At 35.1% G+C, this 26,085-nt stretch overlaps 4 protein-coding genes across 6 annotated transcripts in view; 3 read left to right on the forward strand and 1 right to left on the reverse strand.

Annotated features, from left to right (window-relative positions):
- arhgef2 (rho/rac guanine nucleotide exchange factor (GEF) 2) overlaps positions 1-4,801 on the forward strand; it is a 46,326-nt gene extending 41,525 nt beyond the window's left edge. The window contains exon 21 of the mRNA XM_051131723.1: positions 3,296-4,801. Coding sequence (XP_050987680.1) covers positions 3,296-3,348 — 53 coding nt within the window. The 3' untranslated portion in view covers positions 3,349-4,801. The remainder of the gene's footprint in view (positions 1-3,295) is intronic.
- Positions 4,802-5,587: 786 nt separating this feature from the next.
- pmvk (phosphomevalonate kinase) lies at positions 5,588-9,871 on the reverse strand. The gene is made up of 5 exons (XM_051131724.1): positions 9,699-9,871; positions 9,549-9,612; positions 7,038-7,190; positions 6,149-6,278; positions 5,588-6,065 (listed from the first exon to the last, which is right to left on the reverse strand). Exons 1-5 carry the CDS (start codon positions 9,785-9,787, stop codon positions 5,893-5,895), a joined length of 609 nt encoding a protein of 202 aa, XP_050987681.1. The 5' UTR covers positions 9,788-9,871; the 3' UTR covers positions 5,588-5,892.
- A 458-nt stretch (positions 9,872-10,329) lies between these two features.
- On the forward strand, positions 10,330-21,190 carry eaf1 (ELL associated factor 1). The gene is made up of 6 exons (XM_051132478.1): positions 10,330-10,855; positions 12,376-12,470; positions 12,554-12,690; positions 14,331-14,497; positions 18,315-18,518; positions 20,071-21,190. Exons 1-6 carry the CDS (start codon positions 10,753-10,755, stop codon positions 20,118-20,120), a joined length of 756 nt encoding a protein of 251 aa, XP_050988435.1. The 5' UTR covers positions 10,330-10,752; the 3' UTR covers positions 20,121-21,190.
- A 2,697-nt stretch (positions 21,191-23,887) lies between these two features.
- Positions 23,888-26,085, forward strand: part of bbs9 (Bardet-Biedl syndrome 9) — a 169,007-nt gene continuing 166,809 nt past the window's right edge. For 2 of the 3 annotated variants that reach the window (XM_051131729.1, XM_051131732.1), the window contains exon 1: positions 24,406-24,529. The gene's annotated coding sequence lies outside the window, so the exon portion shown is untranslated. Of the gene's footprint in view, positions 23,962-24,405; positions 24,530-26,085 lie in introns of those variants that run through there. The other variant, XM_051131731.1, reaches the window with a different exon arrangement.

The following is a 26,085-nucleotide window of genomic DNA, read 5'->3' on the forward strand; positions in this document are numbered from 1 at the left end:
TAATAAGTAATAAATAATTAATACAAACAAAGCAAACAAACAAAAAATGTAATATTTTATTTGTTAACTGCCAATGGTCATGTGACTATTAAAGGAATAGTTAACTCAAAAATAAAGATTTGCTGCATTGAATGGATGTTGTCAGAATGAGATTACTGCTCATAAAAACAATAATCCACAAGTAATCCACATGACTCCAGTCCATCAAGTAACGTCTTGTGAAGTGAAAGGCTTTGTGTTTGTAATAAACAAAATCCATCGTTAAGGCATTTTTAGCTTCAGGCTGTTGTTTTCGGTCCATAATCTATAATGTTGATTTCTTCAGTGAAAAAGTTATCTTGTCTGAATCAGAAGAGAAATGCACAGATCAAGCACACGCTTTTTCACTGAAGGAATCATTATTATGGATTATGGATTCCAGAAGTGACAGTTTATAGTTAGAATGCTTTCATGATTTTTTTATTTTTTTCTTGCAAACACTCAGCTTTTCACTTTATAATACCTTTCCATGATGGACTGGAGTTGTGTGGCTTACTTGGATTATTGTGATGTTGTTAGCAGCAGTTTGGACTGCAGAGGATCCATCGGCAAGCAAGTAATGTAATGATACGTTTTTGTAAATATGTTTTTATAAATCTACATCTTGGGTGGCCAGAGATTGAGTGTTTTTAGCAAATATTCGTTTTTGATAATTTTATGATACTTTGCGTCAATTCCCAGAAAGTAGACTTGGTTCTTTTGGACAAACAGGATGGAAGCTATACTTTATTGGCGGGATTTCAAATTTTTAAACTTTGCTTAATTGTGTCACAATTTAAGGTTTTTATGAGATTTACCCAGGGGTGGAAATGGGGAGGGGAACTTGGGTCCAGGGAGTGAATTTTAAGAACTCCATGTTGAGGAGGACTACCATCTTTTATCCTTATAATAACCTCCAAACATCATGCACATTTCATACATAAAATAATGGGATTTTCTGCATCTGTGCATCTTTAAATATATAAAATATGTCTCAAACTAGAGTCCCCTCAGTGAATCTTGGCCATTTCCACCACCGGATTCACAATAATAGAGGGTTTTTGCTCACGTCATGTTTTAGTCAGTTACGCAGATGCGCAGTCATTGTGGCGACACCCGGATATAAACAGCAGCATGGATTGCATAGTTAATGTACTACTGAAGACGTTGTTCTACTGATTTATGCTGTCTAAACAATGGAAAAAATGTGTGGAAGCTGCTAAATCATATAGAGAAGGACTTAGTAAGCAAGAAAAGGGCATTATATTTTGACAAAATAAAGTTAACACAAAGCTCAACGCTAAGCAGTGATAGTGTTTCTTTGGTTACCACAAATTATATCACAAATTATAATGGCATTCTATATAAACAACATATAAAAGTCTAACCAAAACAAATTTATTTAAGAAACAGAAAAAAATTATAAAATAAACCACAAATTATTATGGCATTCGTAATAAACAACATATAAAAGTCCAAAACAAATTTATAGAGAAACTGAAATGCACCGATACATCTCTCATTTGGCACGAATACAGATATTTCCCACGAGAGGCTCCGGCACAATCGCTTAATTGTAAAAGGTTTAGAGCATGCAGATGAAACGCGGTCATGTTATCTTATTTTCGGAGCCTGCTGTTTGGGAACGCAGATCTGGGAGTTAATTATAACAAAGCACTTTGACGAGACTTTCTCAAGCAATTACTCAAGCATTTTAGAATGACAAAATTAGCATTTCAGATGCTGTGCAAAGAGATTGGTTCGTTGGTTAGTCCAGTTATGCTGTCCCATCACAAAGTTACATGAATTTTTGAATGCGCTTTAAGGTGTTTCCATCGTAGTTTATGCAGGTGTTTTCTTACTGGATAAGAATTGTAACTACTTAGTTGAGCACATTAGTTTTTGAGAATGTATGCACATCTTGCCGTTTCCATCCAGTGGTTTTTTTTTATGCAATATACCAAAATGATTAGTTTGGCAATATTTAATGCTAGATCAGTACAGTGAATGTTTTCCGTTCTCAATAGTAAGTTCGCTCGTGATCATGTGCAGGGGGGCCTGTCGAATCACTTGGTGATGGGCCTGGCTGTACACAAAGCTGCGCTACACTTATTAACACTGCTTTATAATGCATTATACAGAGGCTAGATGGAAAGAAAGCATGTAAACTTTTCTGAAAACAGACAGTTCCCTTCAGAGATGAATTTATATAAACCTACCCCCAATTCATTATTTAGGAGTTTCTTCCAATATTTCATGCATTGTGAACAGTAGCTGCGTTCACATTGCGCAAACTGATATTGCGAATTAAAAATACACCTAATTGAAACGCGTCAATTGTGCAAAAACTCCCATATATTGCAAAACAGTTTTTACCCTCACATGAGGTGGTTTTTCAGGCAATTCGAAAAAGGAATATTTGGCAAAGCTGCAATAGAATTGTTTTTTTTCGCATTTGTAGTTCACGTTCACATACTATAACCTCCAAGAAACACTTCATACGTGGCCGCTCTCAAGTATAAGGGGCTTTCTCTGCTATTAATGCTTAGACCATTTACACTGCACACGTCTGTGGCACTGACACATCCACCGGGACTGATCGAGGCCACTCTTGTCAATGCTTGTGTTTAGATTTGAAGTGGCTCTCCGCGCTCCCTCTGTAAAGATACACGCATATGTCTCCTTCGATTAAATATAGCCAAAATCTCACCAAAATCCGTTGCCATGAATTATCGCGAGAGGAAAAAATTATGTTTTAGTTGCATAACATCAGTTCATGGAATCATTTCGCAAAGTTTTGTGCAAATCTGTAATGGACACGCGCCTACTAAGATTGATCTGCCTGCCACAGTATTTTATGTCTGTATTCAGCATTTCTGGCCTCTGGTAATGGCCTTTTACAGACTAAATAGAAGAATAATGTAATATTTCCACACAAATTACATTTTGGAACATCAATGCAGTGCAGTGAATGTATGAGCTGCACCGGGCTATAGAGCAGTCCATATCGTTGAGCCCTGTAATTGGTGGTAAATATCCATGCGATCTGCCTCCTATTGAATTACTTTAGTTTCTTCATCTTTCCCAAGCTTATGCACAAGTTCAATTCAGTTCAATGGCATTGTTTACGTTCAGTGCCACCACAATGGCCGACTTCCGGATTGATGACGTAACGTGAAAACGCTCTATATTTAACCATCAGTTTTTTCCTCTTGTCTCCATCATATGAATCATAACTCACACACACTGCTTTGTCTGTTTTTTGTTTTTTTTTCAGATCTGCAGGATATTCCAGAGGAGAGTGAGTGTGGGACTGAAACTCACAGTTAACATCAGTTCAACTGGAAGATCCTACCTGAACCTCCTCCAAAACTCTAAAAACTCACCTCATCAGTCAGTTATGACTCAAGGCCTGTTCACACCACGCCAAATACGGAAAAATCCGTTGTGGTTAAAATTAGTTTGAATAAACTGCTGTTAATGCATCTGACACTAACATTTACATGCTGGCGATGTGACACATATTTTTTTTACGAATAGGGAATGTAATTCTCTACTAGTAAGTAAATCTTACTGCAAATGATGCTGGCCAATTAGCGATTTGCACTTTTGGTCGCTTGCACAGAGTCATTGCTGTTACATAAAACAATGACTCGGTGGCGCTCATGAACAGTCTGTTTTACTAAACAACAGTGAAAAGCAGAAGAAGAAGTCAGAATCTTTTCTCTGTCTCTGTTTTCTTGTATTTGGTGTTTTTATTGAACACCATAGCGAGGGCTGTTTGAAAACATGTAAATACTGTCAATCTGATTTCTTCTCTGTGAAAAAACGGGTGTCCCAAATGGCACAACACTGTGTGTACTTGAGCAACCAGGGTATTTCTGCTTTTTCTATTAGCGTCGTCTTCTCTCAGAGAGCGATTTTTGCATCTTCGTTGATTTGAATAGACAAAATGCAAAAATGTAACCAAATTTGTGTTGGTGTGAACAGGCCTTTACTCTGTAGAGAATAATGTTGTTGCATTTTATATTAAACATAGTATAGAACAATTAAGCCTTTTTTCAAGATTTTCAATGTTTTTGCAAACATTGTCTACATTTTACAGTGGTGTTATTTAAAAGGATAATGATGTGTTTCTTTGAATGAAAAGACTAAATACCGAGTTGGAACCGAAGGAAACTTTAGAGGATATTCTGCGCTTGTGCCGACTTCCAGTTTTAATATATCGAATGTCAATTTTAGCTGTATAATTGTCCATTGTTATATTATTGGAAGGTTGTGTCATTAGACATGCTTTTCTTCTGCTGAAAAGAAGTGATATTATAGTAAAAATGAAATGTAGCACATTGAATGCCCTGCTTATTTGGCAGCAGCTTGAAAAAGACTTTGAATGCAGTTATAACTACAGTTTACCTCCTATAAATGGTAATAAATGTTATGAACAGTGGAGGCTTTCTCTTGTACTGGTAAAAAAAAAAAAAGATATTAATGTTGATACTGATAATGAAATGACGTGGAAAAAAGATTGTAAATTCTGGCCACTTGAAATCACACTAAAGCTTTGTTTAATGTTACACTGTTGATATTGTGTATGTATAAATGTTTGAATGTTCAAGGAAGAACAGCACCCTTTAAACATAGCTGTTAAATCATTGTTTATATATTGCATTTTTTATTCATTGTTCATTGTACTGTGTGTTTAAATATATTCCTGTAATCATGTATTCTGTCACTTTGCTTTGCATCTATATAAATGCATTGATAACCAGTTTACCTAATTTCTTTAACTACACCACACATTAACATTTGAACATTTTCCTATCACATGATGTGCAAATGCTCTGCCATCTCACACTTCAACCCCACACAGTACTAAACAAGAAATGGTTATCACACTCTCAGATGAAAACAAGTGCCCCACAGGATTAAAATGGATTGTGACAAACTTGCAGCATTACTTACTGTAATTGTTTTACCTAATCAAAACTTTAGATATCTGTAATGCAATTTTGACTAGATAAAACTACAGGCTCACTTGCACATAATTTACCAGTCAAATATCTTCCTTGACTTCTGTTGGTTTATAATTTTAGACAATTAATCCAACTGATTTACCAGTAAGAATTATTCACAGACATCAGCGATGACAGCACTCTAAAAAGTTGTGTATAGAGTATGTTAAATGTTAGTCATTTTCACAATTATCAGATGTCTACTTTTTGCATCCCTGTACGGTCAACCATGATCATTCTGTTTTCTTTTTGAACATTTACGTGAAAACCCTTGAAGAACCAAAACTTTATTTAACTGAAAAAAAACAAACAAAAAAAATGTAATAGCTCAACTCTAATTGGCTCTTGTTTACAGTAGTCAACATTTGAAGTTGATCAAAAAAGCTAATCAAAGTTGTCCTAAGACAAGAACGGGTATTGTTTTGGTTTTGGGACAACTTTGATGAAAGGTTTTGATCCACTTCAAATGTTGACTACTGTATATTAAAACAAAGCACATCAAGGTATCCTGTCCCACAATTATGCCAAACGTTTTTTGATGTTTAGGAATAAAAATGTGGAGCAACACACAAATCATATGGACTTGTTTTAAACTGCAAAACTGTATTATTTTTTATTCATTCATTCATTCTAAGAGACATTTGTATAATTAAATAAATTAATATTTTACATGGAAAGTACCGAACACTAAAAAACAAGGCAAATGATGATCTACTTTGTTACAAAAATAAAATAAGACACTTTTTGTAATGCCATGAGGGTGAGTAAATGATGACAGGAACTGTTCAATAAAATGCAGAAGAGTTTGGAAGTTCTCCGGTGAGGAGGATATACAGGACTGACCGCAAAAAAGCAGCTTTTATTATTCCAGTTTAATGTTAATTTGTGCGTTTGAGTTCTTTTCCCGTGACTTGATCAATGACAGTAGATCCTCCAGCTGTTTCTCCAGAATGTCATCAGCTCCATCGTTTCTGATGATACAGTCAAACTTCACACCCTCATCTAAACCACACTCGGACTCAGCGTCGTCTATACCTGAACAGGTACAGGAGGACACAATCATACCATTACCACAATCACCATAGCACTTACGAAGTGTTTTTGTGTAGCATTTGTACCTGTAGTGAATCTCCAGCCCCTCTGTGATCTCGTCTGCTCAGAAGCCTCCACCCGAACACAAACACATTTACCAGAAAACTCTTCACGGAACCATTGCACATCTGACAGCCTTCTGCAGTCGCTGATTATCTGAGTGATGATTAGTATGTGATACATGTCAGTCATACAGTGAACAGATCAGAGAGGAAAATGAAGTGCTTTGCTTATTTATCTAGGTTATTTTTCCCTTTTTCAATCAAATTCCATGTTTCCCTTTTCTGGATTTTTTTTTTTTTTCCATTTAATTAAATTTAATAATCAAAGATGTTTAGTAAACTGAATTCTTACCATTTTAACAATTTAAGCACCCTATAAAATACTTAATTTTTTATTTAATACACATTTTATCAAAAACTGTGAAAATGAACGCATCAAACATCAGCAATTTAATCTTTTAAAATGTAATCTAATGAAATTTGAACAATTGCTTTTTTTGGCAAACAAAGTGCCGCACAATAGAGGTGTATAGTTTGAATAAAAAAATTGTGGTATTGCATGATATTTCTTAAAAAAGAATATATTTCTGTCATAATTTCAAGTTTAACCACTCTTATTTTTACAGTTTGTAGTGAATACTTTTGAGTTTCTCTATGTATCTTATGATATTTATCTCAAATGAAATGGTGAAATGCTGGTAAGGTGACTCTCAGAGCAGCTTTGGAGAATAGGTTCTGTGTTCATGTTCTCACACAGTGAGACGGCAGATGCTGGAAATATCACAAGAGTCAAGCTTGCTTTAGTATGTGTAATAAACTAAACTGGACTGCTCATTCATACATTCTTAAATAACCTTAAGACTTCTAGAAGTCCTTCAGCTTGCATGTTGTTTGAGTGTTAAAGAGCTCTTACCCAGATGGGCTGTGTGGCATGTTTGATGGCCAGTCTACAGAAGAAGCCAGAGTCCTGCTGTCTCTTCATCTCACCCCAGCGGATCATGTCAGCGCGATAGCTCTCCTTATAGTGACCAGAACCCAACAGCTCCTCATAGTCAAGATTATGATCCTGATATTCAGAAATACATCAGTTTTTGTTAAAGTTTTCATATAGAACAGGGGTGGCAAACTCCGGTCCTGCAGAGCCGCAGCCCTGCAGAGTTCAGCTCCAACCCTAATTAAAACACACCTGCCTGTTGCTTTCTAGTAACCCTTCAGACCTTGATTACCTTGTTTAGGTGCGTCTGATTATAGCTGAAGCAAAACTATGCAGGGCTGCGGCTCTCCAGGACCAACATTCGCCACCCCAGATATAGAACAACAACCATTTGCCTTTCAGAACACAAACAGAATGACATTTTAGGGAATTCACCTCAACACTTAAATGCATTAAAATGTATTTGCAGTGTGTTTCCAAAAAAAACGTTATTGCTACCACAGTAAAGTTAATAAATAATAAATAATGTTGGCTTAATAAAGTAGTAATGTTATTCCTTTTGATTCTGAGACCAAACACTTCTGACTTTAACTCCTCTTTTAAACTACATCCACCCATCCTAGCAAAGACCTTTTTGTTTGTAATTCGCAAAGCAATTAGCAAGACCCCAGCAGTGTTGTTTTAGTATCACTGAGATACTACTAAAGTTTATACTAATATTTTTCATTAGTTTTCATTTATATATGTGTTTTTAATTTATATATGTAATATATATAATTATTCAGCTGTAATTTTTAATTTATTATTATTATTATTATTATTATTATTATAATTTGTCTATGTAGTTATTTTATTTCAGTTTTTGTTATTTTGGTGCAGCAGGTTAAACTCAATGAGATTTGTTGTAACTAGCTGAAATAAAATAAGTTTTATTTATTTTATTCAGTTTCTTTTTATTTATGTTATAGTTTTAGTTTTTAATTTTCATTTTAGTTAATTACAACAACTGCACCCCAGTATATATATATATATATATATATATATAGTTGAGGTCAAAAGTTTACATCATGCAAAATGTTAATTTAACTACAATAAGAGGGATCATACAAAATGCATGTTATTGTTTATTTAGTACTGATTTCACATAAAAGATGTTTATATATAGTCCACAAGAGAAAATAATAGTTGAATTTATAAAAATGGCCCTGTTCAAAAGTTCACATCCCCTTTATTCTTAATACTGTGTTGGTACCTGAATGATCCACATCTATGTTTTTTTTTTTTTTTTTTGGTTTTGTTTGTTTGTTTTTAGTGATAGTCGTTCGTGAGTCCCTTGTTTGTCCTGAACAGTTAAACTGCCTGCTGTTCTTCAGAAAAACCCTTGAGGTCCCACAAATTCTTTGGTGTTCCAGCATGTTTGTGTATTTGAACCCTTTCCAACAATGACTATGATTTTGAGATCCATCTTTTCACACTGAGGACAACTGAGGGACTCATATGCACCTATTACAGAGGGTTTAAATGCTCAATGATACTCCAGAAGGAAAAACCATGCATTAAGGTGGGGGGTAAAAACTTTTTGAATTTGAAGATCAGGGTAAGTGTAACTTATTTTGTCTTTTGGGAAACATGTAAGTATCTTCTGTAGTCCCTGAAGGGCAGTACTAAATGAAAAAAATATGATATTTAGGCAAAATAAGAAAAATGTCTTTATTCCAAATCTCCATTCTGTTCAAAAGTTTTCACCCCTGGCTCTTAGTGCATCGTTTTTCCTTCTGGAGCATCAGTGTTGTCAATATGATGAACTATACCAGCTTGAGAAATTCACTCTTCAGTAAGTGTAGGCATTAAAAAAAACATCTTACTAAGACATATTATTCTAAGATACAGAGTGACAACCGATGTTTATATGCATTTTATGTAAGTAGTCTACACTGTGACAAAAATATAATTAATTTACATTACAAGCTACACTGTAAGAAAAGTTATGCAAAAATTGTACCTTTACTGGGGCAGTACCTTCAAAGTTCATAATAGTATCATAAGACTACATATTACTACTCTACGGTAATAATATGCCTTCTTTTGGAGGTAATAAAGGTAAAAAGGTGTCGCTTTAAGGGGAACTGCCCCAGTGACAAGCTGCTGTACCCCTCAAGGTACAACTTTTGCACTTTTTTTCTGAAAATGTATCAGAATTTCATCTTTTGGGCTATATAAATGGCAAGATCTGCAACAAAAAGTGAATATTTTGCCCCAGTTGTGCTCCTGAACAAAAAAAAAGGTGTTTATTTTTCCTTAAGATGAACTCCACTATACTCACATTTTGTGTCACATTATAGTATATGAGCCATAAAAGCCTGATGTATCAAAAATGATACAAAACATAAAACACATGCAAATATTTATTTACCTGCCTACCTACACATTCAGTAAACATGTAAAAATTATTTTCTATGCTAGGCTTTACAGGTTGAATGTGTACTGTACCTTAGCAAACTGGTGTTTGAGAGGTGCAGACAGTCTGAGTATACAGCACATCTCTGCTGTCAGTCTGTAATTTAGAATAAGAGCAGCATATATTTATTCATGCATTTCATCTATTCACCCAAGAGTGTTACATAAAACTCGTGATCTCACCTTTTCTGTATTAAATCTGTCACATAGTCCTTCCCTGACTTTCGCTTCCCACTAAATAACAGAATGGTCCTTGGTTGTGTAGATGTCATGATTGTGTTTGCATGAAATCTGCTCTACATTCATATACAAAACTGACACATGTTCAGTCTGACTGCTATTCAAACAGGAAAGACTTCAGGTCGATTTACCGTAATGAACCAACATAACGCAACTATGAAAAATATATAAACACGCGTTGGTCCTGCTAATTGAGTTCATCTTAACCAGATATGCTGATTTCTTTTTTTATTTGTGTATGGTAATGCATTAATACAGTACGTGATTTTTTTTTTTTCACTTAAAGAAGGGGTAAGTGTAAGTGTGTGGAAATGTGCTATGCTTGGTGTTTTGTGTACTTAAGGTAATCGGACGAGTGTCACGCCATCAACTTACAGGGTATGTACTAAACATTTTTTACATTTAATTAAAGCTGAAACATTTGAATACAAAATAATATTTAAACATCATCAGAGACTGCTAAATAAAATAGTAATCTTATTTTTCTAACGTATTCTTTAACCATCTTTTTTGACATCACTGAACCGGAAGTCAAACGACAAAGGCGTTTTTTTCTAGATTTCATTCTTATTTTTATCAACCTACTTTTGCTTATGAGGAAAAACAAACTTGCAAATTAATTAACGTTACCTGCAGTTGTGCTAACACGCGACCTTACTGAGTCTAATAAATATGATATCCTCATAATATATTTATTTCAATCATTATTGTTTATTGATTTATTTCTTTATTGTCATTTGGACCTTTTCGCCCACTTTAAAATATGAACAGCTCAGATGATGCTTTTTTATTTTGTGCATTATGTTTCAAATACTAAATGTTTGATTTTTAAAGCCACAGCTTTGGTGTAGGCGTTATTTTTGTTTTCGTGACCCGGAAGTTTTGGATCTGTCAAGAGTGTTTTAGCAACAACTTCTTTGTCTTTGTTTACATGTGATATTCATTGAAGAATTTGCTATTTTGTTTGAGGCTGGTGATTTCGATGTGACGTGCAGTGATGAACGGCAGCTCGAACCCGCCTCTGGATAAAGAAGAGCATGTGCTAAAGCTCGGAGATAGTTTTGAGAAGAGACCAAAATCATCTTTTCACACCATCAGATGTGAGTCCATCAAGAATTGCATACTTTAATAAAATAATAATAATAATAATTTAATAAACAAAATGACATACTCATTTCAACAAACACACCTCTAATCTCAAGAATCTTACCGGTATTTGGAAACAGAAGCAAGCCTAGTAACTAAAAAAATAATACAGGTCCTGCTGACCAGCCCGTAGATATGATGATATAAATGTATGGATTATGTAAAGTCATTGACAGTATGAACATTAGACGTGTTCCACACATAAAAGTACTGCGGCAGCCTTCAAACGTTTGAAGCAACCAACACACTGCGGCCTGAGATTCTATGTTGTTTATAATAGTGATGTAAAGGTCATTCTCACATTTGCATGAGGAAATACGCATGCATATGATATTTCCTGACTATTATGCTTGTAATCATTGTCAATTACCCCCTCTCAAAAAACATTTTTATTAATTTAGCCCAGATTAAATACCAAGGGGATTAAGGGGAGACACTGCAGGCAAAAACAGTTTTTTTTCATGCACCTGTCAGGTTGGAGATTTTGGGCTTTTTGGTGTTTTTTCAGACTAGTGGAAAGAAAACATCCAAAACACACTGTTAAGTGTTTATTTTAAAGCACTTTATCTATTTACGTCAGTAGATTTCAAATTCAATACATATTTTTAAAGGAGAAGTCCACTTCCAGAGCAGCTTCTAAAACATCCAAGATATTCATGTCTTTCTTTCTTCAGTGGTAAAGAAAATATGTTTTTTTTATGTGAAAACGTTTCAGGATTTTTCTTAATATAATGGACTGGTATGGTGCCCCGAATTTGAACTTTAACACCAAACTTTAGATTTTTATTCCTGTCTATATCCTGAAGGTTTTGCAGAGGGATTTGTTCATATGTAATTTGCTTGATTTTATACATTTTATTCCCCCAAAAATTGCTAAAAATTTATAGTTTTTTTCTGAATTATGGAGTGACAAAAGGAGATACCCAAAATTCCCTCTGTAAAAACATTTGACTCTAATATGTCAAAAACATTAAACAAGAATTATGAAACTGATTTCATTCAGTGTTTTTGCAAATGTATGCAAATAAGTGCATTTTTCATTAAACAATGCCTCATTTGCATATTTTAAACCTAGCTTTAAAAAAAACTTGTAGCATAAAAATGTTTGCAGTTATCAATGTAACCAATCAACTGGGTAAGTAAGGTGATAACTATTAGTTTTTTTTGTTGTTGTTGTTGTTTTTTTTACCCTATTCACCTGCAGTGTCTCACCTTAAATAAGTATTATTATAAAAATAGTTAATGTGGAATTAACCTAAACCATTAATTTATTTAGTTTAACAGCTTTTATTTTTACACCTTTTACCACTTTTGTCAGAATCTGTCAGATGGGTGAAAACATTGTTGATATGGTACAGTTGGAATAGAATTTGTTATTAATATTTGAAGTGAGCCAGCTGTAATAATGTGCATGGATTTCATTATTATAAGTGAAAATAAATTCCCGAGACTGTATGTTAACTTTATTCCACAGATGATTTTAAACCAGCATCTATTGATACATCCTGTGAAGGAGAATTACAAGTAGGAAAAGGAGATGAGGTCACCATCACATTACCGCACATACCAGTAAGGGTCATTCTCTCAGAGATTTGTGGCTGCTTCATTTATGAAACTCATTGTATGCGTCACTTACTGTAATTTCTCTCAAGGGCTCCACTCCACCAATGACAGTGTTTAAAGGCAACAAAAGGCCATATCAGAAGGACTGCGTTCTCATTATCAACCATGACACTGGAGAGTTTATGTTGGAAAAGCTCAGCAGCAGCATACAAGTCAAGAAAACAAGGTGAGCAGCCAAATAATTTCAGGTCAAGTGTCACCTAGTCACCAAGTCTTTTTGAGTGAAAGCTGAAGGACATTGATTAGTTAATTAATAACAATATTCCTGTAGTTCAGATGTGCCCTGTCAAAACTGAATCTAAATAACATAGATACTGTCTATATTTACTTATAGATTGCTGCAAAACAGCTTCACAGAAAATAAAAGTTTTCTATTAATGTTTTAAAAAAGTTTTTATTTTTATATTTTCCTTTTTATTTTAAAGTTGTAGTTTATTCACTTTTTTGTTTGACAATAATATTTCTTTTATTTTTAATGCATGTGGTTAACTATATTCCTGGTTTAATCACATTAATATACAATATATTTGTAAACTAGACAAACTGTATCATAATTGCTCTGTCTGCCTTTATTAATGATATTATGCTTACAACTGAGTGCTAAATCCAGTGTTTCTGAGTTAAAAACAATAAATGCCGTAAGCTCACCTATAGAAAATCATGCTCACATCAAATCATTTATTTAGGCAGGAGAAAACGTTGCATACAGTGCAATATTGCCTATTCATTCAAAAGACACATGAAAATTGTAATCAGATTCTAAAGAAGACATGAAATATACAGTTGATGTCAAAAGTTTACATACACCTTGCAGAATCTGCAAAATGTTAATTATTTTACCAAAATAAAAGGGATCATACAAAATGTAGTTCTGACCTGAATAAGATATTTCACATAAAAGACATTAACATATAGTCAACAAGAGAAAATGAAATTTTATTAAAGTAACCCCCGTTCAAAAGTTTACATATGCTTGATTCTTAATACTGTGTTGTTACCTGAATGATCCACAGCTGTGTTTTTTTGTATAGTGATAGTTGTTCATGAGTCCCTTGTTTGTCCTGAGCAGTTAAACTGCTTGCTGTTCTTCAGAAAAATCCTTCAGGTCCCACAAATTCTTTGGTTTTTCACCATTTCTGTGTATTTAGACCCTTTCCAAAATGACTGTATGATTTTGAGTTCCATCTTTTCACACTGAAGACAACAAAGGAACCCGTATGCAACTATTACATAAGATTCAAATGCTTACTGATGCTCCAGAAGGAAAAACGATGCATTAAGAGCCAGGGGTGTAAACTTTTGAACAGAATGAAGATGTGTAAGTTTATTTTATTTTTATTTTATTTTTTGCCTTAATATCTTTTTTTTTTCATTTAGTACTGCCCTTCAGAAGCTACAGAAGATACTTACATGTTTCCCAGAAGACAAAATAAGTTCAATTTACCCTGATCTTCAAATTCATATCTTATTCAGGACAGTACTAAATAAAAAATAACTTGCATTTTGTATGAACCCTCTTATTTTGGTAAAATAATTAACATTTTGCAGATTCCACAAGGTGTCTGTAAACTTTTGACTTCAAATGTAACCTTTAACATCACATGCCACCACTGGTATTATGCATACCATAGTTAGAGGATCACTGATCTATACAGTTTAATGTGACTGTGAACCCATCCACACCTCCTCTGACTGGTTGAAATTGTCACTTGTTTAGTGTGTATTTTCAGTATTTTCACCTTCACATGGACTGTACTTGTCAATCGTCTGTGTGTGATATTGAAGATGTTCGTTTGTGTTGGTCAGAGCCGAAGGCAGCAGTAAGATTCAGGCTCGTATAGAGCAGCAGTCAGTGAGAGCTAACCAGCTGACGGCACAGTTCCGCACCCCCATCAAGCCCGGAGCAGGAGCGAAAACCTCACCAACCAAAGACAACCCTTCACCTGAGCCTCAGCTGGATGACATCAAACGAGGTTAGACTTTCATGCTTGTGATTATACAGTAGGGTCCTAAATTGGTATGCTTCTGCAGTTTTTTGTTTATTTTACAATATTCTAGCTTTAATACATATATTTAACAAAAAATAAATATGTCAGCATAACAGTTTGAGTGAAAAATTAAATTTCAGAATTTCTTGGTATTTGGCATGTCCCCCCTATGGCAGGGGTCAGCAAGTAAGTTTGCCATCGGGCCAAAAAATTTTTGCCACTAGGTGATTCGCCATAGTCAAAGGATAATTTAAGAAATTAATTGATGAAAAATGCAACTAGAATTGCCTGTAACAGACTGTTACAGTGTCTTTTGTAACTGGTAGTGAGCTGTTCTTTCAGGGTATATACAGGAATCATGGAGTTAAATTTAAGACCTTTTTAAGACTCTTTCCATACATTTTAAGACCTCATCGCCACAAGTTTTAACTGGTTACATAGGCAACACTTTAACTTACATTTACTGTATATTGATTGTATAATAGCACAACTGAACAGTCTTAGTTTGTGATAACTCCTTATCAGTGCAACATAATACAGAAGGGTAGGAACGAAGCACAAGAGAATTAATTGAGTGGCTAACCCAATGTAAGGTTAATAAGAAAGAGAAACCCGAAACAAGAATTGGACCAATAAACAAAACAATTGACAAAACTTAGTGAAGAGGGAAAATAAAGCTCTCTGAGCTGATGGGACAGTGGGTTCACACAGTATATTCAAAAGATGTATTTGTAACATCAACTCTTATAACTGTCTGCAAACCATAGCTCTTTTGTGGAACACTTCTAATGACAAACACCTGACTGGTCAGTTTACCTGTCATTACAGAGTGCTTGATTTGACGTACCAGAGCAAATCCTTTAAACACAGAATGTTAATACTGCACCTGATCAAGTCTTGCTGCTCTAAAGAACATAAGCTCATTGACAAATATCATACACAGTGTCCTAACTACACGCAATGCCACGCCACAGCCATTCAGAAACGCAGAACTGCATTGCACTCTCAATGAAATGGACAAGCTTATAATCTAATTCATAAATAACATTGTTGAAACTAAATACTGAGTGACTCATACCTTATACCTGATATCTTTGTCATGAAAAACACATGTTGTTTTGCAGTTTTAACATATGTTTGCTTAGATCTGAGGTGAACTATTTGTTGTTGCTTTCATTATGGCTATAAATGTCATAGAATATGATATTCAAACTCACATTAGACACTTTTAAAATTGAATAAAGCACATAATCAGTACCTGAGATTATAACTGTCATAGTTTGTGTTGTTGTTCCAGTGGCTAGTTTGGACAAAAACTCATTTTATCACCTTTACACAGAGTGCACGTGATTGAGTGGTTGTGAAATCGAAAGTGAAAGTGAACAGCAAGCGCTTTTTCAAAGGTTGTCATGACAGATCTATTTCAGAACCAGCCACTATCAAAATAATCTGGCTGCAGTTTTGGCCCGCGGGCCACCTGTTGCCGACCACTGCTCTATGGTTTAATGTGTCCTCAAACAGACTTGGACAAAACCTGATGACCTGTGTTATGCAAGCATGAATCGTCAAGCATTAAATTTGCTTGCCATTTGATAATTAGTGGCCTAGAGATGGTGTTTCCCCAATTTCAGCACCCAGAATGGGAAAAGGGTCAAGGACATCACTGCCAGACTTATAACACATTTCACTATAGAAAAGAATAAATTTGTATGTGAGAAATATGAATGGATCTTTAATGTTGTGGGGTCATGGCCAACCCTTTACACATTATAGGAGAAGACTAGTTATGCCTCACACAATTATAGGAGAAGTTCACTTTCAGGACAACAATTTACAGGTAATGTACTCACCCCCTTGTCATCCAAGATGTTCATGTCTTTTCTTTCTTCAGTTTTAAAGAAATTGTGTTTTTTAAGGAAAACTTTTCAGGATTTTTCTGGACTGTTATTGTGCCCTGAGTTTGAACTTCAAAAAATGCAGTTTAAATGCTTCAAACGATCCCAAATGTGGTTGTAAACGATCCCAGCTGAAGAACGGTCTGATCGGTATAGAAGATCAAACACCCTTAACAAAAAAGGAAAAAAATTCACATAGGACGATTTTGAAGTTGAGGGAGAACATGATATGGGAGTTTTTTAACATACCCTAACTGTCATGACCCGGAACAAAAACAGAGGTCCGGAAGAACAAGACAAGATGAGTGTTTGACATTAAAAAATATATAAATTGTATTATTTTTATGAAAATAACCAATGGTTTCACTAGATAAGACCATTCTTCCTCAGCTGGGATCGTTTACAACCGCATTTGGGATCGTTTGAAGCCGCATTTAAACTGCATTTTGGAAGTTCAAACTGAGGGCACCATATCAGTACATTATATGGAGAAAAATCCTGAAATGCTTTCCTCAAAAAACATAATTTCTTTACGACAGAAGAAAGAAAGACATGAACATCTTGGATGACAAGGGTGTGAGTACATTATCTGTAAATTGTTGTTCTGGAAGTGGACTTCTCCTTTAAGAAAAACACATTTGTTTTATGCATAAAACAAATAATATACAGTCACCCTATTTATTTACACCCTATTGAATTTCATGGTTTTCTGTATCAGGACACAATAAAAAATTATCTGGTCCTTGGCAGGTCTTAAAATCTGGAAAATAAATCCTCAGATAAACATCATCACATGTCATATCTCACAGTGTCATTATTTATTTAAGAAAAATACAGCCAAGAGGGAAAAGCCATGTGTGACAAAGTTAGGACATCCTATAATTCAACTGCCTGTAGATCCACTTTTCGCAGCAATAACTTGAAGCATTCATTTTCTGTGTGACTTTATCAGTCTCTCACATCCTTCTGGAGGAATTTGGACCACTTTTCTTTTCAACATTGCTCAAGTTTATTGAGGTTTGTGGGTATTTGCATATGCACAGCTCTCACCACAGCATTTGAGTCAGGATGAGCTCTGGACTTTGACTGGGCTATTGCAACACCTTGATTCTTTTCTTTTCAGCCATTCTGTTGTAGATTTGCTGGTGTGCTTGGGATCATTGTCCTTTTGCATGACCCAATTTTGGCTCATTTTTAGATGTCGGACAGATGCCCTCGCATTTGACTTTAGAATACTTTGATATACAGAGGAGTTAATGGCCAACTAAGTGACTGTGAGGTGCCCAGGTCCCGTGGCTACAAAACAAGCCCAAAATTATTAGCCCTCCTCCAGCATGCTTGTCTTTTGGTATGAGGTGTTTGTGCTGATATGCTCTTTAGTTTTTCACCAAATTGGTGCTGTGCATTATAGCCAAACATCTCCACCTCGGTCTCGTCTGTTCAAAGGACATTATTCTAGAAGACTTGTGTTTTGTTCAGATGCAACTTTGCAGATCTAAACTGTGCTGCAATGTTTTTTTTTTTTTGGTTTAGAAGAGGCTTCCTTCTGCAAAGTCTTCCAAACATGCCATTTTTGTCCCATATTTTTCTAATGGTACTGTCATGAACTTTATCATTTAACATGTTAACTGAGGCCTGCAGAGTCTATATATACATATATATATATATATATATATATATATATATATATATATATATATATATATATATATATATATATATAAACAAATATATATAATTTGTTTTATTGTATAAGAAGACATTTACAGTAACAGTAACAACAAAAGCTCATTTTAACGGGAAACTGAAGAAACAGAGTTTTAATAGTAAACTGTTTTATTCAATTTAAGAATTCATCTACTTTTTTTCTTCTTCAGCTAAATCTTTCTCTTTTGCTCTTGTCTCAGAGCTGCGGGCCGAGGTGGACGTGATTGAGCAGATGAGCAGTAGTGGCAGCAGCAGTTCGTCAGATTCTGGCAGTTGTTCTGGCAGTGGTGATGACAGCTCATGCAGTGATGGAGAACAGGAAACTCATCTCTCCCCCAGCAGGAACAACATGGCCAATGGAATGAACAAATCACAAGGCAGCAACCAGTTGATGAACACACTCCGTAAGAGCATTCGCTATCATTTTATTCACCACTACAGCCATAGAAAATAATTTCTCATTATCAGTCCCAAAAAAAAAAAAAAAAATCTAAAGCATGATACAGTACAAAAACACACAGTAGAACAACACAAAGACATCTGATATGCCATAGGACACTGACAGATTTGTTATTCATCTATTTACATCTTATTTCATCTTTTTTTGTTACATGCTAGTTTAAAGAGGTCCTATTATGCTCTTTTACAAAGTCTTGATTTTGTTTTGGGGGTGTACTAGAACATGCTTTCATGCTTGGTGGGTCGAAAAATGCATTATTTTTAACATAATTTACATTATTACAATACATTTCTCCCAACCTGGCACATAAGGCACATAAGACATTAGTTCCGGGTTTAATGAAGGCCCGCCTTCCAAAAACCGAAATGTGTTGTGATTGGTTAGCTGTCCCACTGCGTTGCGATTGTCAAAGAAGCAAGTTTTGTGTACAACTGTTAGCGCAAGCTAGATTAAAGTGATTCTTACGTTTTAAATATGGATATTTTCCTTACAAAAATGCATCACTTCACTACAGAAGTCCTTTATTAACCCACCGGAACAGTGTGAAGCACTTTTTATTATGGATGGATGCATATTATTGGACTTGTTTTGGACTGATGAGGAGAAACACCCATCTATGCCATTCTAAAGCTTGGGAGTGCCAGGATAAATTTTAATAGAACTCCGACTGCATTCGTCTGAAAGAAGGAAGTCACATACACCTAGGATGCATGGAGGGTGAGTAAATAATACGTTACAGTAGTGTTGGGTCCTATCGTCAGCCTGTGAGATCGCCAATACATGAAATTATCATGCTATTTTATTTAATTATTTACATACTTGGTTTCATTGCCCGAAACCAGCTCCAGCATAAGGCTAAAAAGCTGTCTAACATTATCAAAAAACATCATCACTGATTAGCCTAGCCTATTTTAGTGCGAATCGTGAATTTTAAAGTGAATCGTGTTATAAGTGAAGCTATCTACACTGTATGATGAATAAATCTCTTACCACACACTGCACACATCTGCTGCATGTTAAGGCTCCGACGTCAATGTTTGTGTTTATACCTGCCGTGCTGCGGCTCGTTGAAGTGGTTCTCCACGTTGCATCGCTAAAGTTAGGCTAATCCCCCACCTCGTCCCTAACCTCCCTCCAACAATTCGAATTTCCGTGGGCAGGATTTAATTTAATGATATTCGAATGGACCGCGTTGTGACATCATGTGGAAAACAAACGTTGTAGTCCAAAGGAGCCGTTCGTTGTAGTTCTTGAAAAGGGTTTTTTTAAAAACGAAATATCTACTTTTGACGTGGACTTTGAGATTTGTAACTTTGTAGATCTTTTTTTATGCCCAAAGATACACACCACACACTTACTAAAGATCAAAAAATGAAAAGGCATAATAGCACCCCTGGGACAAAATCATCACCTGGGACATTAAAGTACCAGTAGTTGAAGGATCACCCTACTGTGTTTTATGTGGTAAATTTTGTTGTTGTCTTTTTTCCCTTCAGGAAATGATCTTCAGCTGAGCGAATCTGGCAGTGACAGTGACATTGACTGATCTCCTAGCTGATGTTCAGCACTTGAAAACATAGATTGTGTTTCTCTGCATTATGTGCTTTTATAGATATCAGTCTTTTTGCAGTGGTTTCATAGATGATATCAGTGCTTTTGCAGTTTTACCTTGAGCTTTTATGTCTTCATGTTAACATGGAGATATCATAGAAAGTGTTAAAGAATGTAAAATAGTTTTAATAGATTTTATTTTTATTGCAAAGGGAAATTTTTTGAACAGACAAGGTTGTGTAAATCATCACAACTGAATATTGTACCTTTGGTTGTTCAGTATTTTTATGAAGCTAAAAATCATCAGTTAACATGTTTCTTGCACCTTTCACCCCCCTGTGTTCAGTGTTACATACATCAAATTAATGCGTGATCTTTATTCTGACTGCTTTTGGCATTGCCTATGAAGTTCACATTGAAGTATGAAGACAACATTTTTTGGCACATTATTATTATTATTATTATTTATATTATATTTTGGCAACACAAAACGTTTCAAATACTTACTGTCAATACTCAGTGCTGTGTGGTTGTCTGTAGAAGTGTATACTGCTGGTTTAACCAAAAAGAAATTATTTTATTGCACTGTACACAATATTAATGTTGTATATAGCATCTGTAATGTAAGATAAACGTCAAAAATAAACTGTCAGTGGGTCTGAGATATCATTTAATTATGGTAATAATCATTATTATTATTATTTACTTCACAAATATCATCACTGTTTTTAAAGGACAGAAAGTTTGACACAAAAAAAATGCATGCCAAAGTTACCGCAGTGTAAAAATCTGAAATGGCTGGATTTCCATTGAAATTAAAGGTAAATATGATGGGGCCTAACTGTTTGAAAATGTTTTATTCTTTACTGTAAACACATTTTTTGTTGTGTATTTAATGAATTAAGAGATGAGTGTGGAGAATGTTTTGTCGTAATGGACAACAGGCTAGAAACTGTTGACTGAACTTGTATTAAACCTGAAACAGTTGTTTCATTCTCCATGGTTATGTAATTCAGCTTTGTGTTGTTATACACAAAAAAATTTAAAAATAAAAAAATGTAAAGACAGGGCAAAACACAATTACTCTCTCAGGCATGTCTTGACTTTTACCATTTGGTGAATTGGTTGCAAAAACATATGAAAATCTTTTGTGCAATCTCATTTTATGTTTTTGGATCATTTACTCACACCTACCTAAGGTTTAGGGATGGACCTTCATGATGACGTTTTACCTGCAATTCGCATATATATACCAACTCACCAAATAGCACAATACTTCTCCCAAATTCTCAAACATTCACTTCAGAACTAGTGGTAAGGTCAGTGGACAATGGTGCTTTATTTTTGCATCCTCTCAGATTTCACTGCAGAGTAAGATGGAACTGCTGACCACATTGATCTATAAAAGGATGTAGAACTTAGTGGAATGACAACATACTAAACCCTGATGCACAGAAATCATGCTGAAAACATGTATTCTATCCAGAATCAAGGTCAGAAATCAATGGCAATTTGGGGCAAAAATGCCACCAAAATGAACATGCCCCCAAAATTCAAGATAAGGGCAAAAAAAAAAAAATGCACAATTAAGCTGAGAAGTGACATATGAAATAAAAGTGTTGACTGCGGCATTACTGCATTTTTTAACATTCACATTACAATTAATATTAATATTCACTGACATATCGAAGATGTGATAATATAACAATTTCTTGATCAGATATACAACCAATAGGAAGAAAAAAAAACATGTATGAGATTATTATCAAAAATATCGGCAGCCTTGCAATTCTGTCAGAAAATGCAACACTTCTTTCAGAAAATTGTTCTAATTGCAAATGTTTTGGTATTCACATGCTTATTGTTTTTGTTTGCACTGCAACAACACAAAAAAACTGAGAAGAAAAGTCAAACTTAATAAAATTTCACACAGAACTCAAAAATGGATTGGACAAAATTATTAGCAACCTTTTCAAAATTGTAAGAAGTAATTGCTTTTCAAACATGTGATGCTCCTGTAATTTGTATTTAGACACACTTGTGGCAAGTACCAGTTGTGGGCAATATAGTAATCACACTTGCAACCAGTTAAAATGGAGAAAAGTTGACTCAACCTTTGTGTTGTGTGTCACACTGAGCATGGAGAAAAGAAAGAAGTGTAAAGAGTTGTCTGTGGATTTGAAAGAAAAATTGTGGAAAAACATGGACAATCTCAAGGTTACAAGTCCATCTCCAGAGATCTTAATGTTCCTGTGTGCACTGTGTACAATATCATCAAGAGGTTTACATCCCATGGCACAGTAGCTAACTTCCCTGGACGTGGACGGAGGAGCAAAATTTAAAAAAAAAAAAAAATATGGATAAAGAACCCAGATTAACTTCCAAACAAATTTAAGCTGATCTGCAGACACAGGGTACAACAGTGTCAGCTTGCACTATCTGTCACCATCTGAATGAAAAGGGACGCTATGGTAGGAGACCCAGGAGGACACCACTGCATAAAAAAGCAAGACTTTGCCAAAACTTATGTGACAAAACCTCAGTCCTTCTGGGAGAACGTACTGTGGACAGATGAGACAAAAGTCGAGCTTTTTGGTAAAGGATATCATGGCACTGTTTACAGAAAAATAAATGAGGCCTTTAATGAAAAGAACACAGTCCCTACAGTCAAACATGGTGGAGGTTCAAAGATGTTTTGAGGTTGCTTTGCTGCTTCTGGCACTGGATGCCTTGACTGTGTGAACAGTATCATAAAATCTGATGATTTTCAAAGAATTTTGGGGCGCAACGTAGTGGCCAGTGACAGAAAGCTGCGTCTCCACCAGATGTCATGGGTCTTCCAGCAGAACAATGACCCGAAACACACTTTAAAAAGCACTCAGAAATGGTTACAAACAAAACGCTGGAGAGTTCTGAAATGGCCAGCAATGAGTTCAGTTCTGAATCCCATAGAACACCTGTGGAGAGATCTCAAAACAGCAGCTGGGAGAAGGCATCCTTCAAATCTGAATGACCTGGAGCAGTTTGCAAAAGAAGAGTAGTCCAAAATTCCAATAGAGAGGTTTAAGAAACTCATTCATGGTTACAGGAAGCAACTGATTTCATTTATTTTTTCCAAAGGGGGTGCTACCAAATTAAGTAAAATGGTGCCAATTATTTTGTCCAGTGCATTTTTTGGGTTCTCTGTGGAATTGTATCAGATTTTACTTTTCTTCTGTTTTTCTGTGTTGTTCCAATGCAAACAACAACAACAACAACAAAAATAAATGAATAAATAAATAAACATCTGAGTACCAAAACATTTGCAACTGCAACAATTTTCTGAGAGAAGGGTTGCATTTTCTGACAGAATTGCAAGGGTGCCGATATTTTTGGTTATGACTGTAACTTAAAAGCTCCCATGAAGTTTTGATGATAATCTTTGTCTATCAAAAACAAACAAACAAACAAACAAAAAAGTCTTTTTTGGAAAACATTCTGCTATAAATGTTGTAAAATAAATGGACAAGATTCTCTATTTCCAAGTTTTTGAATAAATGTAAATATGTTTTTTTATGAAGTTTTATTATTTAAGTACATTTCTAATTAAGTAATTATTCCACCTCTTGTCTGTAATATTAACTCCTGGACCTCAAGACATTTCTTTTTACGCGCCGTTTGCAGTGTTGAGCATTAACCAATCACACACGTTTCTGTTGAGCTTATCAGTGCAATATCCAATCAAAGACCTTTTGTCACCGCGGCGAACGGTTGTTCAGTGCGCGCGCTTTCTGACTAAATTTTTCTGCATTAGCTAATTCTGTCAGCATCATAAACGAAGTACGGAAATGATGTAGGTAAGAGATTTATTTTACAGTGTAGAAATCTTTCCTGATTATAACACTAGTTTTTGGGAAAGTAATTACATAACTCACATTAAACCGAAGTCATGTACCGCTCTCGCTTTCTTTATATATTTCATTACCACTTTATATAACCGTTTAGTTTTGTAATGCTACTAATTAACATACATTGTTCTTCGACTGTTTCGTCTTTAGCGAGAATATGACGTGCTTTTCCTCCACAAAAAACTTTCTATTAATCGACATTATCATTACAATATCAAGAGAGCAATAATTAACCTTAACGACCCAGACTGCCTTTCGGTTGTAGTATTTGATGTCAGTATATGTCTTTTATGTAACACACACGTTTCACTGCTGTAGACATAACGTTATCCTCACTAAATAACGGGAAGTGAGGATCAGAGACTTTTATTTTGATAAGACGCCGTTACGTTACACAGTTCTGGCTTCAGCGTTGGTGTCAGCACCATGACAACAGTAGGTCGAGTGTGAGAAGCTGAGATGTCTTGAGCTGTCTTGTTTAGCCACCTATAACTGGAGAACATATCACTGCATTCAGGTAGAACGTAAAAACTTTATACGCTTAACCTGTAAAAAGAAGAGAACATCGTCACTTTGAACGATACAATAGTGAGAGTGGGGCAGTTTGTGCAAGCAAGCGCAAAGAACAAACAAAGCAGAGTAGCAGATTGAGTAAAATATTCTGTCATTCACTGGGAATATGATTTATTATCCCATTACCTGTTCTCTTACTTTGCACGAATGTAAAGTCTCTCATGCCGTATAAAGTCGATAGACTGTTAACAGGTTGCTCTGGATGCTCTCTGATAATTTCACGTGTAAGAACCCAGTGTGCTTTAAAATGTTCACCAAATGAATACAGCATATTAACTAGATGTTATAGTCATTGTTTAATTCAATATTTGCTTCTTCTGTAGACCCTTTTGTTAAAAAGTCATGTTGTTACTATTTATATGTTGGACTAATCCTTTAACAGGACTTTATGGCTCCATTAGAGATAACCAGCATATATTCTTTGGATAACGATCAGTATTTTCATGTGCTGAAATATTTGATATATTTTATGTCAATGTACAGAAATCTGTCCATCTTATTGGATTGGTCTACTTCCTTGCATTTCCTATTCTCTGTGTCTCTCTGGTGTGTGGATTAGCTCTGTTAAGCAGTCAGCAGTTAGTTAGGAAAGCTGCTTGGGTGGCAGCCAATGAAATCTGCAGTCATGTGACCTGTCTGTGTTTTCTACACTTGGTTGTATGTCCGGCAGATCCAGTGGTTCTGTCAGCATCAAAGACCGTGTGCACAGAAGTGACCACTTGCAAACAAAGACAGGGAATGATTTGACCTGGTCTTACTGCAGGGGTCTTTATGCTTGCATTTTTACTCCATCGTAAAATACATGAGCATAAATGCTCTTCTATTTGAATATCTGTCTGTTTGGTCCAATAATATGTAAAATGATTAGGTCTAATAATGTATCTCAGCTGCATGTCCTGGTATTTGACATTACTGAGTTTTGTGAACTTTACTGTAAGTCACTTTGGTAAAAATGCACCTGATGGGAATGGAAATATCATAAGTATATAAAAAAAAAAACATATAATAATATTTAAATCTAATTTGTCTGTTCTATTCTGTTGTCTGTCTATTATGTAAATTATAAAAGTGTTAATACCTCCAGAGTCATCTTGACAGCCTTGATTATAACATATCTAGGTCTCCAACAAACCCTGATCAAAACCATATTATCCAATAGGAATTTTTTTTTTTTTTTTTTTTTTTTTTTTTGAATATTCCAAAGAGTAGTTATACTGAAATATATCCAAGAGCCAGATGCTAAAATATCCAAGAACTCACAGAAGAACCTTAAATAAATATGACTATAAAAAATGATACTTTCTTTCTTTCAGGCCATCCAAGATGTAGATGAGTTTGTTTCTGTATCTGAACAGATTTGGAGAAATTTTTAGCATTGCATCACGTTCTCACCAATAGGTCCTCTGCAGTAAATGGGTGCCATCAGAATGAGAGTTCAATTCAGGTTAAAATACATCTTCTGGCTAAAGTCATGTATCCATATGCACAGATCTAGCACTG

The sequence above is a fragment of the Labeo rohita genome, chromosome 16, assembly GCF_022985175.1.
Source record: "Labeo rohita strain BAU-BD-2019 chromosome 16, IGBB_LRoh.1.0, whole genome shotgun sequence".
NCBI lineage: Eukaryota > Metazoa > Chordata > Actinopteri > Cypriniformes > Cyprinidae > Labeo > Labeo rohita.